The sequence below is a fragment of the Pristiophorus japonicus genome, unplaced genomic scaffold (assembly GCF_044704955.1).
Source record: "Pristiophorus japonicus isolate sPriJap1 unplaced genomic scaffold, sPriJap1.hap1 HAP1_SCAFFOLD_819, whole genome shotgun sequence".
Taxonomy (NCBI): Eukaryota; Metazoa; Chordata; class Chondrichthyes; family Pristiophoridae; genus Pristiophorus; species Pristiophorus japonicus.
The window spans coordinates 117741-131678 of record NW_027254739.1 but is presented as its reverse complement, the minus strand read 5'-3'; the positions used below and the strand labels follow the sequence as shown (position 1 = coordinate 131678).

The 13938-nt window shown below is 56.0% G+C and overlaps 1 protein-coding gene across 1 annotated transcript in view; it reads left to right on the top strand.

Moving 5' to 3' along the window:
- Window positions 1-13938, top strand: part of LOC139257290 (beta-adrenergic receptor kinase 1-like) — a gene marked incomplete at both ends in the record, with an annotated part of 167815 nt that overhangs the window by 60835 nt on the left and 93042 nt on the right. The window contains one exon of the mRNA XM_070874426.1: window positions 10942-11049. Within this exon, the coding sequence (XP_070730527.1) occupies window positions 10942-11049 (108 nt within the window). The remainder of the gene's footprint in view (window positions 1-10941; window positions 11050-13938) is intronic.

Here is a 13938-nt window from a genome sequence, read left to right as displayed (position 1 = left end):
CTCTCGCCTCCCTAACTCCCACCTCCAGACTACCGCCTCTCTCCTCGAACTATTGGGCCTTTATAGGCCTCTCGCCTCCCTAACTCCCACCTCCCGATTACCGCCGTTCTCCTCGAACTATTGGGCCTTTATAGGCCTCTCGCCTCCCTAACTCCCACCTCCAGACTACCGCCTCTCTCCTCGAACTATTGGGCCTTTATAGGCCTCTCGCCTCCCTAACTCCCACCTCCCGACTTCCGCCTCTCTCCTCGAACTATTGGGCCTTTATAGGCCTCTCGCCTCCCTAACTCCCACCTCCCATCTCTCTCCTCGAACTATTGGGCCTTTATAGGCCTCTCGCCTCCCTAACTCCCACCTCCCGATTACCGCCGCTCTCCTCGAACTATTGGGCCTTTATAGGCCTCTCGCCTCCCTAACTCCCACCTCCAGACTACCGCCGTTCTCCTCGAACTATTGGGCCTTTATAGGCCTCTCGCCTCCCTAACTCCCACCTCCAGACTACCGCCGTTCTCCTCGAACTATTGGGCCTTTATAGGCCTCTCGCCTCCCTAACTCCCACCTCCCGAGTACCGTCGCTCTCCTCGAACTATTGGGCCTTTATAGGCCTCTCGCCTCCCTAACTCCCACCTCCCGACTACCGCCACTCTCCTCGAACTATTGGGCCTTTATAGGCCTCTCGCCTCCCTAACTCCCACCTCCCGACTACCGCCGTTCTCCTCGAACTATTGGGCCTTTATAGGCCTCTCGCCTCCCTAACTCCCACCTCCCGATTTCCGCCGTTCTCCTCGAACTATTGGGCCTTTATAGGCCTCTCGCCTCCCTAACTCCCACCTCCAGACTACTGCCGTTCTCCTCGAACTATTGGGCCTTTATAGGCCTCTCGCCTCCCTAACTCCCACCTCCCGACTTCCGCCGTTCTCCTCGAACTATTGGGCCTTTATAGGTCTCTCGCCTCCCTAACTCCCACCTCCCGACTTCCGCCTCTCTCCTCGAACTATTGGGCCTTTATAGGCCTCTCGCCTCCCTAACTCCGACCTCCCGACTTCCGCCGTTCTCCTCGAACTATTGGGCCTTTATAGGCCTCTCGCCTCCCTAACTCCCACCTCCAGACTACCGCCTCTCTCCTCGAACTATTGGGCCTTTATAGGCCTCTCGCCTCCCTAACTCCCACCTCCCGATTACCGCCGTTCTCCTCGAACTATTGGGCCTTTATAGGCCTCTCGCCTCCCTAACTCCCACCTCCAGACTACCGCCTCTCTCCTCGAACTATTGGGCCTTTATAGGCCTCTCGCCTCCCTAACTCCCACCTCCAGACTACCGCCTCTCTCCTCGAACTATTGGGCCTTTATAGGCCTCTCGCCTCCCTAACTCCCAACTCCCGATTACCGTCGCTCTCCTCGAATTATTGGGCCTTTATCGGCCTCTCGCCTCCCTAACTCCCACCTCCCGACTTCCGCCTCTCTCCTCGAACTATTGGGCCTTTATAGGCCTCTCGCCTCCCTAACTCCCACCTCCCATCTCTCTCCTCGAACTATTGGGCCTTTATAGGCCTCTCGCCTCCCTAACTCCCACCTCCCGATTACCGCCGCTCTCCTCGAACTATTGGGCCTTTATAGGCCTCTCACCTCCCTAACTCCCACCTCCAGACTACCGCCGTTCTCCTCGAACTATTGGGCCTTTATAGGCCTCTCGCCTCCCTAACTCCCACCTCCAGACTACCGCCGTTCTCCTCGAACTATTGGGCCTTTATAGGCCTCTCGCCTCCCTAACTCCCACCTCCAGACTACCGTCGCTCTCCTCGAACTATTGGGCCTTTATAGGCCTCTCGCCTCCCTAACTCCCACCTCCAGACTACCGTCGCTCTCCTCGAACTATTGCGTCTTTATAGGCCTCTCGCCTCCCTACCTCCCACCTCCAGACTACCGCCGCTCTCATTGAACTATTGGGCCTTTATAGGCCTCTCGCCTCCCTAACTCCCACCTCCCGACTACCGCCGTTCTCCTCGAACTATTGGGCCTTTATAGGCCTCTCGCCTCCCTAACTCCCACCTCCCGATTACCGCCTCTCTCCTCGAACTATTGGGTCTTTATAGGCCTCTCGCCTCACGAACTCCCGCCTCCCGCCTCTCTCCTCGAACTATTGGGCCTTTATAGGCCTCTCGCCTCACGAACTCCCACCTCCCGATTACCGCCGCTCTCCTCGAACTCTTGGGCCTTTTGTTGGCCTCTCGCCTCCCTAACTCCCACCTCCAGACTACCGCCGCTCTCCTCGAACTATTGGGCCTTTATAGGCCTCTCGCCTCCCTAACTCCCACCTCCCGACTACCGTCGCTCTCCTCGAACTATTGGGCCTTTATAGGCCTCTCGCCTCATGAACTCCCGTCTCCCGACTACTGTCGCTCTCCTCGAACTATTGGGCCTTTATACGACACTCGCCTCATGAACTCCCGCCTCCCACCTCTCTCCTCGAACTATTGGGCCTTTGTAGGCCTCTCGCCTCATGAACTCCCGCCTCCCACCTCTCTCCTCGAACTATTGGGCCTTTGTAGGCCTCTCGCTTCATGAACTCCCGCCTCCCACCTCTCTCCTCGAACTATTGGGTCTTTATAGGCCTCTCGCCTCATGAACTTCCGCCTCCCGCCTCTCTCCTCGAACTATTGGGTATTTATAGGCCTCTTGCCTCATGAACTCCCGCCTCCCACCTCTCTCCTCGAACTATTGGGCCTTTATAGGCCTCTCGCCTCCCTAACTCCCACCTCCCGACTTCCGCCTCTCTCCTCGAACTATTGGGCCTTTATAGGCCTCTCGCCTCCCTAACTCCCACCTCCCGACTACCGCCGTTCTCCTCGAACTATTTGGCCTTTATAGGCCTCTCGCCTCCCTAACTCCCACCTCCCGACTTCCGCCGTTCTCCTCGAACTATTGGGCCTTTATAGGCCTCTCGCCTCCCTAACTCCCACCTCCAGACTACCGCCTCTCTCCTCGAACTATTGGGCCTTTATAGGCCTCTCGCCTCCCTAACTCCCACCTCCAGACTACCGCCTCTCTCCTCGAACTATTGGGCCTTTATAGGCCTCTCGCCTCCCTAACTCCCACCTCCAGACTACCGCCTCTCTCCTCGAACTATTGGGCCTTTATAGGCCTCTCGCCTCCCTAACTCCCACCTCCCGATTACCGTCGCTCTCCTCGAACTATTGGGCCTTTATAGGCCTCTCGCCTCCCTAACTCCCACCTCCCGACTTCCGCCTCTCTCCTCGAACTATTGGGCCTTTATAGGCCTCTCGCCTCCCTAACTCCCACCTCCCATCTCTCTCCTCGAACTATTGGGCCTTTATAGGCCTCTCGCCTCCCTAACTCCCACCTCCCGATTACCGCCGCTCTCCTCGAACTATTGGGCCTTTATAGGCCTCTCGCCTCCCTAACTCCCACCTCCAGACTACCGCCGTTCTCCTCGAACTATTGGGCCTTTATAGGCCTCTCGCCTCCCTAACTCCCACCTCCAGACTACCGCCGTTCTCCTCGATCTATTGGGCCTTTATAGGCCTCTCGCCTCCCTAACTCCCACCTCCAGACTACCGTCGCTCTCCTCGAACTATTGCGTCTTTATAGGCCTCTCGCCTCCCTAACTCCCACCTCCAGACTACCGCCGCTCTCATCGAACTATTGGGCCTTTATAGGCCTCTCGCCTCCCTAACTCCCACCTCCCGACTACCGCCGTTCAACTCGAACTATTGGGCCTTTATAGGCCTCTCGCCTCCCTAACTCCCACCTCCCGATTACCGCCTCTCTCCTCGAACTATTGGGTCTTTATAGGCCTCTCGCTTCATGAACTCCCGCCTCCCACCTCTCTCCTCGAACTATTGGGTCTTTATAGGCCTCTCGCCTCATGAACTTCCGCCTCCCGCCTCTCTCCTCGAACTATTGGGTATTTATAGGCCTCTTGCCTCATGAACTCCCGCCTCCCACCTCTCTCCTCGAACTATTGGGCCTTTATAGGCCTCTCGCCTCCCTAACTCCCACCTCCCGACTTCCGCCTCTCTCCTCGAACTATTGGGCCTTTATAGGCCTCTCGCCTCCCTAACTCCCACCTCCCGACTACCGCCGTTCTCCTCGAACTATTTGGCCTTTATAGGCCTCTCGCCTCCCTAACTCCCACCTCCCGACTTCCGCCATTCTCCTCGAACTATTGGGCCTTTATAGGCCTCTCGCCTCCCTAACTCCCACCTCCAGACTACCGCCTCTCTCCTCGAACTATTGGGCCTTTATAGGCCTCTCGCCTCCCTAACTCCCACCTCCCGATTACCGCCGTTCTCCTCGAACTATTGGGCCTTTATAGGCCTCTCGCCTCCCTAACTCCCACCTCCAGACTACCGCCTCTCTCCTCGAACTATTGGGCCTTTATAGGCCTCTCGCCTCCCTAACTCCCACCTCCAGACTACCGCCTCTCTCCTCGAACTATTGGGCCTTTATAGGCCTCTCGCCTCCCTTACTCCCACCTCCCGATTACCGTCGCTCTCCTCGAACTATTGGGCCTTTATAGGCCTCTCGCCTCCCTAACTCCCACCTCCCGACTTCCGCCTCTCTCCTCGAACTATTGGGCCTTTATAGGCCTCTCGCCTCCCTAACTCCCACCTCCCATCTCTCTCCTCGAACTATTGGGCCTTTATAGGCCTCTCGCCTCCCTAACTCCCACCTCCCGATTACCGCCGCTCTCCTCGAACTATTGGGCCTTTATAGGCCTCTCGCCTCCCTAACTCCCACCTCCAGACTACCGCCGTTCTCCTCGAACTATTGGGCCTTTATAGGCCTCTCGCCTCCCTAACTCCCACCTCCAGACTACCGCCGTTCTCCTCGAACTATTGGGCCTTTATAGGCCTCTCGCCTCCCTAACTCCCACCTCCAGACTACCGTCGCTCTCCTCAAACTATTGGGCCTTTATAGGCCTCTCGCCTCCCTAACTCCCACCTCCAGACTACCGTCGCTCTCCTCGAACTATTGCGTCTTTATAGGCCTCTCGCCTCCCTAACTCCCACCTCCAGACTACCGCCGCTCTCATCGAACTATTGGGCCTTTATAGGCCTCTCGCCTCCCTAACTCCCACCTCCCGACTACCGCCGTTCTCCTCGAACTATTGGGCCTTTATAGGCCTCTCGCCTCCCTAACTCCCACCTCCCGATTACCGCCTCTCTCCTCGAACTATTGGGTCTTTATAGGCCTCTCGCCTCACGAACTCCCGCCTCCCGCCTCTCTCCTCGAACTATTGGGCCTTTATAGGCCTCTCGCCTCACGCACTCCCACCTCCCGATTACCGCCGCTCTCCTCGAACTATTGGGCCTTTATAGGCCTCTCGCCTCCCTAACTCCCACCTCCAGACTACCGCCGCTCTCCTCGAACTATTGGGCCTTTATAGGCCTCTCGCCTCCCTAACTCCCACCTCCCGACTTCCGCCGTTCTCCTCGAACTATTGGGCCTTTATAGGCCTCTCGCCTCCCTAACTCCCACCTCCCGACTACCGTCGCTCTCCTCGAACTATTGGGCCTTTATAGGCCTCTCGCCTCATGAACTCCCGCCTCCCGACTACTGTCGCTCTCCTCGAACTATTGGGCCTTTATACGACACTCGCCTCATGAACTCCCGCCTCCCACCTCTCTCCTCGAACTATTGGGCCTTTGTAGGCCTCTCGCCTCATGAACTCCCGCCTCCCACCTCTCTCCTCGAACTATTGGGCCTTTGTAGGCCTCTCGCTTCATGAACTCCCGCCTCCCACCTCTCTCCTCGAACTATTGGGTCTTTATAGGCCTCTCGCCTCATGAACTTCCGCCTCCCGCCTCTCTCCTCGAACTATTGGGTCTTTATAGGCCTCTTGCCTCATGAACTCCCGCCTCCCACCTCTCTCCTCGAACTATTGGGTCTTTATAGGCCTCTCGCCTCCCTAACTCCCACCTCCTACCTCTCTCCTCGAACTATTGGCCTTTGTAGGCCTCTCACTTCACGAACTCCTGTCTCCCGCCTCTCTCCTCGAACTATTGGGCCTTTATAGGCCTCTCGCCTCACGAACTCACGCCTCCCGCCGCTCTCCTCGAACTATTGGGTCTTTATAGGCCTCTCGCCTCATGAACTCCCGCCTCACGCCGCTCTCCTCGAACTATTGGGCCTTTGCAGGCCTCTCGCCTCATGAATTCCCGCCTCCTACCTCTCTCCTCGAACTATTGGGCCTTTGTAGGCCTCTCACCTCATGAACTCCCGCCTCCCACCGCTCTCCTCGAACTATTGGGCCTTTATAGGCCTCTCGCCTCATGAACTCCCACCTCACGCTGCTCTCCTCGAACTATTGGGCCTTTATAGGCCTCTCGCCTCACGAACTCCCGTCTCCCGCCTCTCTCCTCGAACTATTGGGCCTTTATAGGCCTCTCGCCTCACGAACTCCTGCCTCCCGCCTCTCTCCTCGAACTATTGGGCCTTTATAGGCCTCTCGCCTCACGAACTCCCACCTCCCGCCTCTCTCCTCGAACTATTGGGCCTTTATAGGCCTCTCGCCTCACGAACTCCCGTCTCCCGCCTCTCTCCTCGAACTATTGGGCCTTTATAGGCCTCTCGCCTCACGAACTCCCGCCTCACGCCGCTCTCCTCGAACTATTGGGTCTTTATAGGCCTCTCGCCTCACGAACTCCCGCCTCCCGCCGCTCTCCTCGAACTATTGGGCCTTTATAGGCCTCTCGCCTCACGAACTCCCGCCTCCCGCCTCTCTCCTCGAACTATTGGGCCTTTATAGGCCTCTCGCCTCACGAACTCCCGCCTCCCGCCGCTCTCCTCGAACTATTGGGCCTTTATAGGCCTCTCGCCTCACGAACTCCCGCCTCACGCCGCTCTCCTCGAACTATTGATCCTTTATAGGCCTCTCGCCTCACGAACTCCCGCCTCCCACCTCTCTCCTCGAACTATTGGGGCTTTATAGGCCTCTCGCCTCACGAACTCCCATCTCCCGCCTCTCTCCTCGAACTATTGGGCCTTTATAGGCCTCTCGCCTCACGAACTCCCGTCTCCCGCCTCTCTCCTCGAACTATTGGGCCTTTATAGGCCTCTCGCCTCATGAACTCCCGCCTCACGCCTCTCTCCTCGAACTATTGGGCCTTTATAGGCCTCTCGCCTCACGAACTCCCGTCTCCCGACTGCCGCATGCAATTTGGGGAGGGCTAACAAGGAAAGGGAATACACATTAAATGGTGGGACACTGAGAAGTGTAGAGGAACAAAGGGACCTCGGGGAGCATGTCCACAGAACATAAGAATTAGGAGCAAGAGTCGGCCATTCGGCCCCTTGAACCTGCTCCGCCATCCAATGAGGTCACGGCTGATCTTCGACCTCAACTCCACTTTCCTGCACTGTCCCCATATCCCTCGATTCCCTTCATATCCAAAAATCTATCGATCTCGGCCTTGAGTCTACTCAAAGACTGATCCTCCACAGCCCCCTGGGGCAGAGAATTCCAAAGGTTCACCCTCCTCCGAGTGAGGAAATTTCTCCTCCTCTCGGTCCTAAATGGCCGACTGCTTATCCCGAGACTGTGACCCCTGGTTCTAGACTCCCCAGCCCGGGGGAAACATCCTCCCTGCATCTACCCTGTCAAGCCCCTGTAAGAATGTTTCAATGAGATCCCCTCTCATTCTCCTAAACTCCAGAGAATATCGGCCTAGTCTGCTCAATCTCTCCTCATAGGACAACCCCCCCCCCATCCCAGGAATCAGTCTGGTGAACCTTCGCTGCACTCCCTCTATGGCAAGTATATCCTTCCTGAGGTAAGGAGGCCAGAACTGTACACAATACTCCAGGTGAGGCCTCACCAGGGCCCTGTATAACTGTCGTCTTTACTCTTATACTCCAATCTCCCTGTAATAAAGGCCAACATAACATTTCCTTTCCTAATTGCTTGCTGTAGCCGCAGGTTAACTTTCAGTGATTGGTGTACAAGGACACCCAGGTCCCTCTGTACACCAACATTTCCCAATCCCTCACCGTTGAAACAATACTCTGCTTTTCTATTTTTCCGACCAAAGTGGATAACTTCACATGTCTCCACATTATATTCCCTTTGTCCATTCACTTAGCCCGTCAAAATCCCCTCGAAGACACTGAGAAGTGTAGAGGAACAGAGAGACCTTGGAGTGCAGGTCCACAGATCCCTGAAGGTAGCAGGCCAGGTCGATAAGGTGGTTAAGAAGGTAGACGGAATACTTGCCTTTATTAGCCGAGGCACAGAATACAAGAGCAGGGAGGTTATGCTTGAACTGTACACATCATCACAGGCAGTCCCTCAGAATCGAGGAAGACTTGCTTCCACTCCTAAAATGAGTCCTTAGGTGGCTGAACAGTCCAATAGGGGAACCACAGTCCCTGTCGCAGGTGGGACAGATAGACGTTGAGGGAAGCGGAGGGTGGGACAGACAGACGTTGAGGGAAGGGGAGGGTGGGACAGGTTTGCCGCACGCTCCTTCCGCTGCCTGCGCTTGGTCTCTGCACGCTCTCGGCGACGAGACTCGAGGTGCTCAGCGCCCTCCCGGATGCACTTCCTCCACTCCGGGCGGGACTGGTCTTTGGCCCAGGGACTCCCAGGTGTCAGTGGGGATGTTGCACTTTATCAGGGAGGCTTTGAGGGTGTGTCCCTTGTAACGTTTCCTCTGCCCACCTTTGGCTCGCTCGCCGTGAAGGAGTCCCGAGTAGAGCGCTTGCTTTGGGGAGTCTCGTGTCTGGGGCATGCGGACAATGTGGCCCCGCCCAGCGGAGCTGGTCGAGTGTGGTCAGTGCTTCGATGCTGGGGATGTTGGGCCTGGTCGAGGACGCTAACGTTGGTGCGTCTGTCCTCCCGGGGGATTTGCAGGATCTTGCGGAGACATCGTTGGTGGTATTTCTCCAGCGACTTGAGGTGTCTGCTGTACATGGTCCATGTCTCTGAGCCATACAGGAGGGCGGGTATCACTACAGCCCTGTCGACCATGAGCTGGGTGGTGGATTTGAGGGCCTGGTCTTCAAACACCCTTTTCCTCAGGCGGCCGAAGGCTGCACTGGCGCACTGGAGGCGGTGTTGGATCTCGTCGCCAATGTCTGCTCTTGTTGATGAGAGGCTCCCGAGGTTTGGGGAATGGTCCACGGTGTCCAGGGTCGCGCCGTGGATCTTGATGACTGGGGGTCAGTGCTGTGCGGTGGGGACAGGCTGGTGGAGGACTGAATAACACACTGGTTAGACCACAGCTGGAGTACTGCGTACAGTTCTGGTCACCACATTACAAGAAGGATGTGATTGCACTGGAGAGGGTACAGAGGAGATTTACCAGGATGTTGCCGGGACTGGAGAATTTTAGCGACAAGGTAAGATTGGATAGGCTGGGGTTGTTTTCTTTGGAACAGAGGAGGCTGAGGGAAGACCTGATTGAGGTGTATACAATGATGAGGGGCCTGGATAGAGTGGATAGGACGGACCTGTTTCCCTTGGCAGAGGGGTTAACAACCAGGGGGCAGAGATTTAAAGTAATTGGGGGGAGGTTTAGAGGGGATTTGAGGGGAAATGTCTTCACCCAGAGGGTGGTGGGGGTCTGGAACTCACGGCCTGAAAGGGTGGTAGAGGCAGAAACCCTCACCACGTTTAACAAGTACTTGGATGTACACTTGAAGTGCCGTATCCTACAGGGCTACGGACCCAGAGCTGGAAAGTGGGATTAGGCTGGGTAGCTCTTGGTCGGCCAGCGAGGACACGATGGGCCGAAATGGCCTCCTCCCGTGCTGTAAATCTCTGTGATTCCCCTCCCCGCTATGGGCCGAGGCCTACCAGCCTGGGACCAGGGGTCAGCACGTTAAAAGGATGAGTGAGCAAGACCCTCATTAAATAGCGCCTGTCACGACCACCGGAAAACTCAACGAGCTTTACAGCCAATGAACTACTTTTTGGAGTGTGGTCACTGTTGTATTGTGGGAAACGCGGCAGCCAAAATTGCGCACAGCAAGCTCCCACACACAGCAATGTGCGAATGGCCCAGATAATTTAATTTTGTTGTGTTGATTGAGGGATAAATATTGGCCCCAGGCACTCAGTCTGTCCGACACTCCCTCAGTACTGCCCCTCCGACAGTGCGGCACTCCCTCACTACTGCCACTCCGACACTCCCTCAGTACTGCCCCTCCGACAGTGCGGCACTCCCTCAGTACTGCCACTCCGACAGTGCAGCGCTCCCTCAGTACTGCCACTCCGACAGTGCGGCACTCCCACAGTACTGCCCCTCCGACAGTGCGGGGCTCCCTCAGTACTGCCCCTCCGACAGTACGGCACTCCCTCAGTACTGCCCCTCCGACAGTACGGCACTCCCTCAGTACTGCCCCTCCGACAGTACAGCACTCCCTCAGTACTGCCCCTCCGACAGTGCAGCACTCCCTCAGTACTGCCACTCCGACAGTGCGGCACTCCCTCAGTACTGCCCCTCCGACAGTGCGGCGCTCCCACAGTACTGCCCCTCCGACAGTACAGCACTCCCTCAGTACTGCCCCTCCGACAGTGCGGCACTTCCTCAGTACTGCCCCTCCGACAGTGCGGCGCACCCTCAGTACTGCCACTCCGACAGTACAGCGCTCCCTCAGTACTGCCCCTCCGACAGTGCGGCACTCCCTCAGTACTGCCCCTCCGACAGTACAGCGCTCCCTCAGTACTGCCACTCCGACAGTGCGGCACTCCCTCAGTACTGCCCCTCCGACAGTGCGGCACTCCCTCAGTACTGCACTGGGAGTGTCAGTCTCGGTTTTTGTGCTCAGGTCTCTGGAGTTGGACTTGAACCCACAACCTTCTGACTCCGAGGTGAGAGTGCAGCCCACTGAGCCACATCTCACACTGATGAAGGGATTGTCTCCTGAGGAGGTTGAGTGGGACTGTGCTGACCTTTGCCCTTTGTCCTGGCCGCAGTGGAACCATTGGTTACATGGCACCAGAGGTCGTGGAGCAAGGAACAGCCTATAACAGCAGTGCTGATTGGTTCTCGCTTGGCTGCGTACTACACAGACTCGTCCAAGAGTGAGTGTCATTCTGCTTGTCTCGATCTTCGCCCCCTCCCCTCATAAGCCCCTCGCTCGCCCGCTTTAATACCCCACCCAGTCTAATCCCACACTCCCCACACACTTTAATACCCCACCCAGTCTAATCCCACACTTCCCACACACTTTAATACCCCACCCAGTCTCATCCCACACTCCCCACACCCTTTAATACCCCACCCAGTCTAATCCCACGCTCCCCACACACTTTAATACCCCACCCAGTCTAATCCCACACTCCCCACACACTTTAATATCCCACCCAGTCTAATCCCACACTCCCCACACACTTTAATATCCCACCCAGTCTAATCCCACACTCCCCACACACTTTAATACCCCACCCAGTCTAATCCCACACTCCCCACACACTTTAATACCCCACCCAGTCTAATCCCACACTCCCCACACACTTTAATACCCCACCCAGTCTAATCCCACACTCCCCACATCCTTTAATACCCCACCCAGTCTAATCCCACACTCCCCACACACTTTAATACCCCACCCAGTCTAATCCCACACTCCCCACACACTTTAATACCCCACCCAGTCTAATCCCACACTCCCCACACACTTTAATACCCCACCCAGTCTAATCCCATGCTCCCCACACACTTTAATATCCCACCCAGTCTAATCCCACTCTCCCCACACACTTTAATATCCCACCCAGTCTCATCCCACACTTCCCACACACTTTAATACCCCACCCAGTCTAATCCCACACTCCCCACACACTTTAATATCCCACCCAGTCTAATCCCACACTCCCCACACCCTTTAATACCCCACCCAGTCTAATCCCACGCTCCCCACACACTTTAATATCCCACCCAGTCTAATCCCACTCTCCCCCTCACTCCCCCCTTTAATACCCCACCCAGTCTAATCCCACTCTCCCCACACACTTTAATATCCCACCCAGTCTAATCCCACACTCCCCACACACTTTAATATCCCACCCAGCCTAATCCCGCTCTCCCCCTCGCTCCCCCCTTTAATATCCCACCCAGTCTAATCCCACACTCCCCACACACTTTAATACCCCACCCAGTCTAATCCCACTCTCCCCACACACTTTAATACCCCACCCAGTCTAATCCTACTCTCCCCACACACTTTAATATCCCACCCAGTCTAATCCCACACTCCCCACACACTTTAATATCCCACCCAGTCTAATCCCACTCTCCCCCTCACTCCCACACACTTTAATACCCCACCCAGTCTAATCCCACTCTCCCCACACACTTTAATACCCCACCCAGTCTAATCCCACTCTCCCCCTCACTCCCCACACCCTTTAATATCCCACCCAGTCTAATCCCACTCTCCCCACACCCTTTAATACCCCACCCAGTCTAATCCCACTCTCCCCACACCCTTTAATATCCCACCCAGTCTAATCCCACTCTCCCCACACACTTTAATACCCCACCCAGTCTAATCCCACTCTCCCCCTCACTCCCCACACCCTTTAATATCCCACCCAGTCTAATCCCACACTCCCCACACCCTTTAATATCCCACCCAGTCTAATCCCACACTCCCCACACCCTTTAATACCCCACCCAGTCTAATCCCACTCTCCCCCTCGCTCCCCCTTTAATATCCCACCCAGTCTAATCCCACTCTCTCCCTCGCTCCCCCCTTTAATATCCCACCCAGTCTAATCCCACGCTCCCCACACACTTTAATACCCCACCCAGTCTAATCCCACGCTCCCCACACACTTTAATACCCCACCCAGTCTAATCCCACGCTCCCCACACCCTTTAATACCCCACCCAGTCTAATCCCACTCTCTCCCTCGCTCCCCCCTTTAATATCCCACCCAGTCTAATCCCACTCTCCCCCTCACTCCCCACACACTTTAATATCCCACCCAGTCTAATCTCACGCTCCCCACACACTTTAATATCCCACCCAGTCTAATCCCACGCGCCCCACACACTTTAATACCCCACCCAGTCTAATCCCACTCTCCCCCTCACTCCCCACACACTTTAATACCCCACCCAGTCTAATCCCACGCTCCCCACACACTTTAATACCCACCCAGTCTAATCCCACGCTCCCCACACACTTTAATACCCACCCAGTCTAATCCCACACTCCCCACACACTTTAATGTCCCACCCAGTCTAATCCCACTCTCCCCCTCACTCCCCACACACTTTAATATCCCACCCAGTCTAATCCCACGCTCCCCACACACTTTAATATCCCACCCAGTCTAATCCCACTCTCCCCCTCACTCCCCACACAATTTAATATCCCACCCAGTCTATTGCCACGCTCCCCACACACTTTAATATCCCACCCAGTCTAATCCCACTCTCCCCCTCACTCCCCACACACTTTAATATCCCACCCAGTCTAATCCCACTCTCCCCCTCACTCTCCACACACTTTAATATCCCACCCAGTCTAATCCCACGCTCCCCACACACTTTAATACCCTACCCAGTCAAATCCCACTCTCCCCCTCACTCCCCACACACTTTAATATCCCACCCAGTCTAATCCCACTCTCCCCCCTTTAATATCCCACCCAGTCTAATCCCACTCTCCCCCTCACTCCCCACACACTTTAATATCCCACCCAGTCTAATCCCACGCTCCCCACACCCTTTAATACCCCACCCAGTCTAATCCCACACTCCCCACACCCTTTAATACCCCACCCAGTCTAATCCCACACTCCCCACACCCTTTAATACCCGACCCAGTCTAATCCCACGCTCCCCCTCGCTCCCCCCTTTAATATCCCACCCAGTCTAATCCCACTCTCCCCCTCGCTCCCCCCTTTAATATCCCACCCAGTCTAATCCCACTCTCCCCCTCACTCCCCACACCCTTTAAT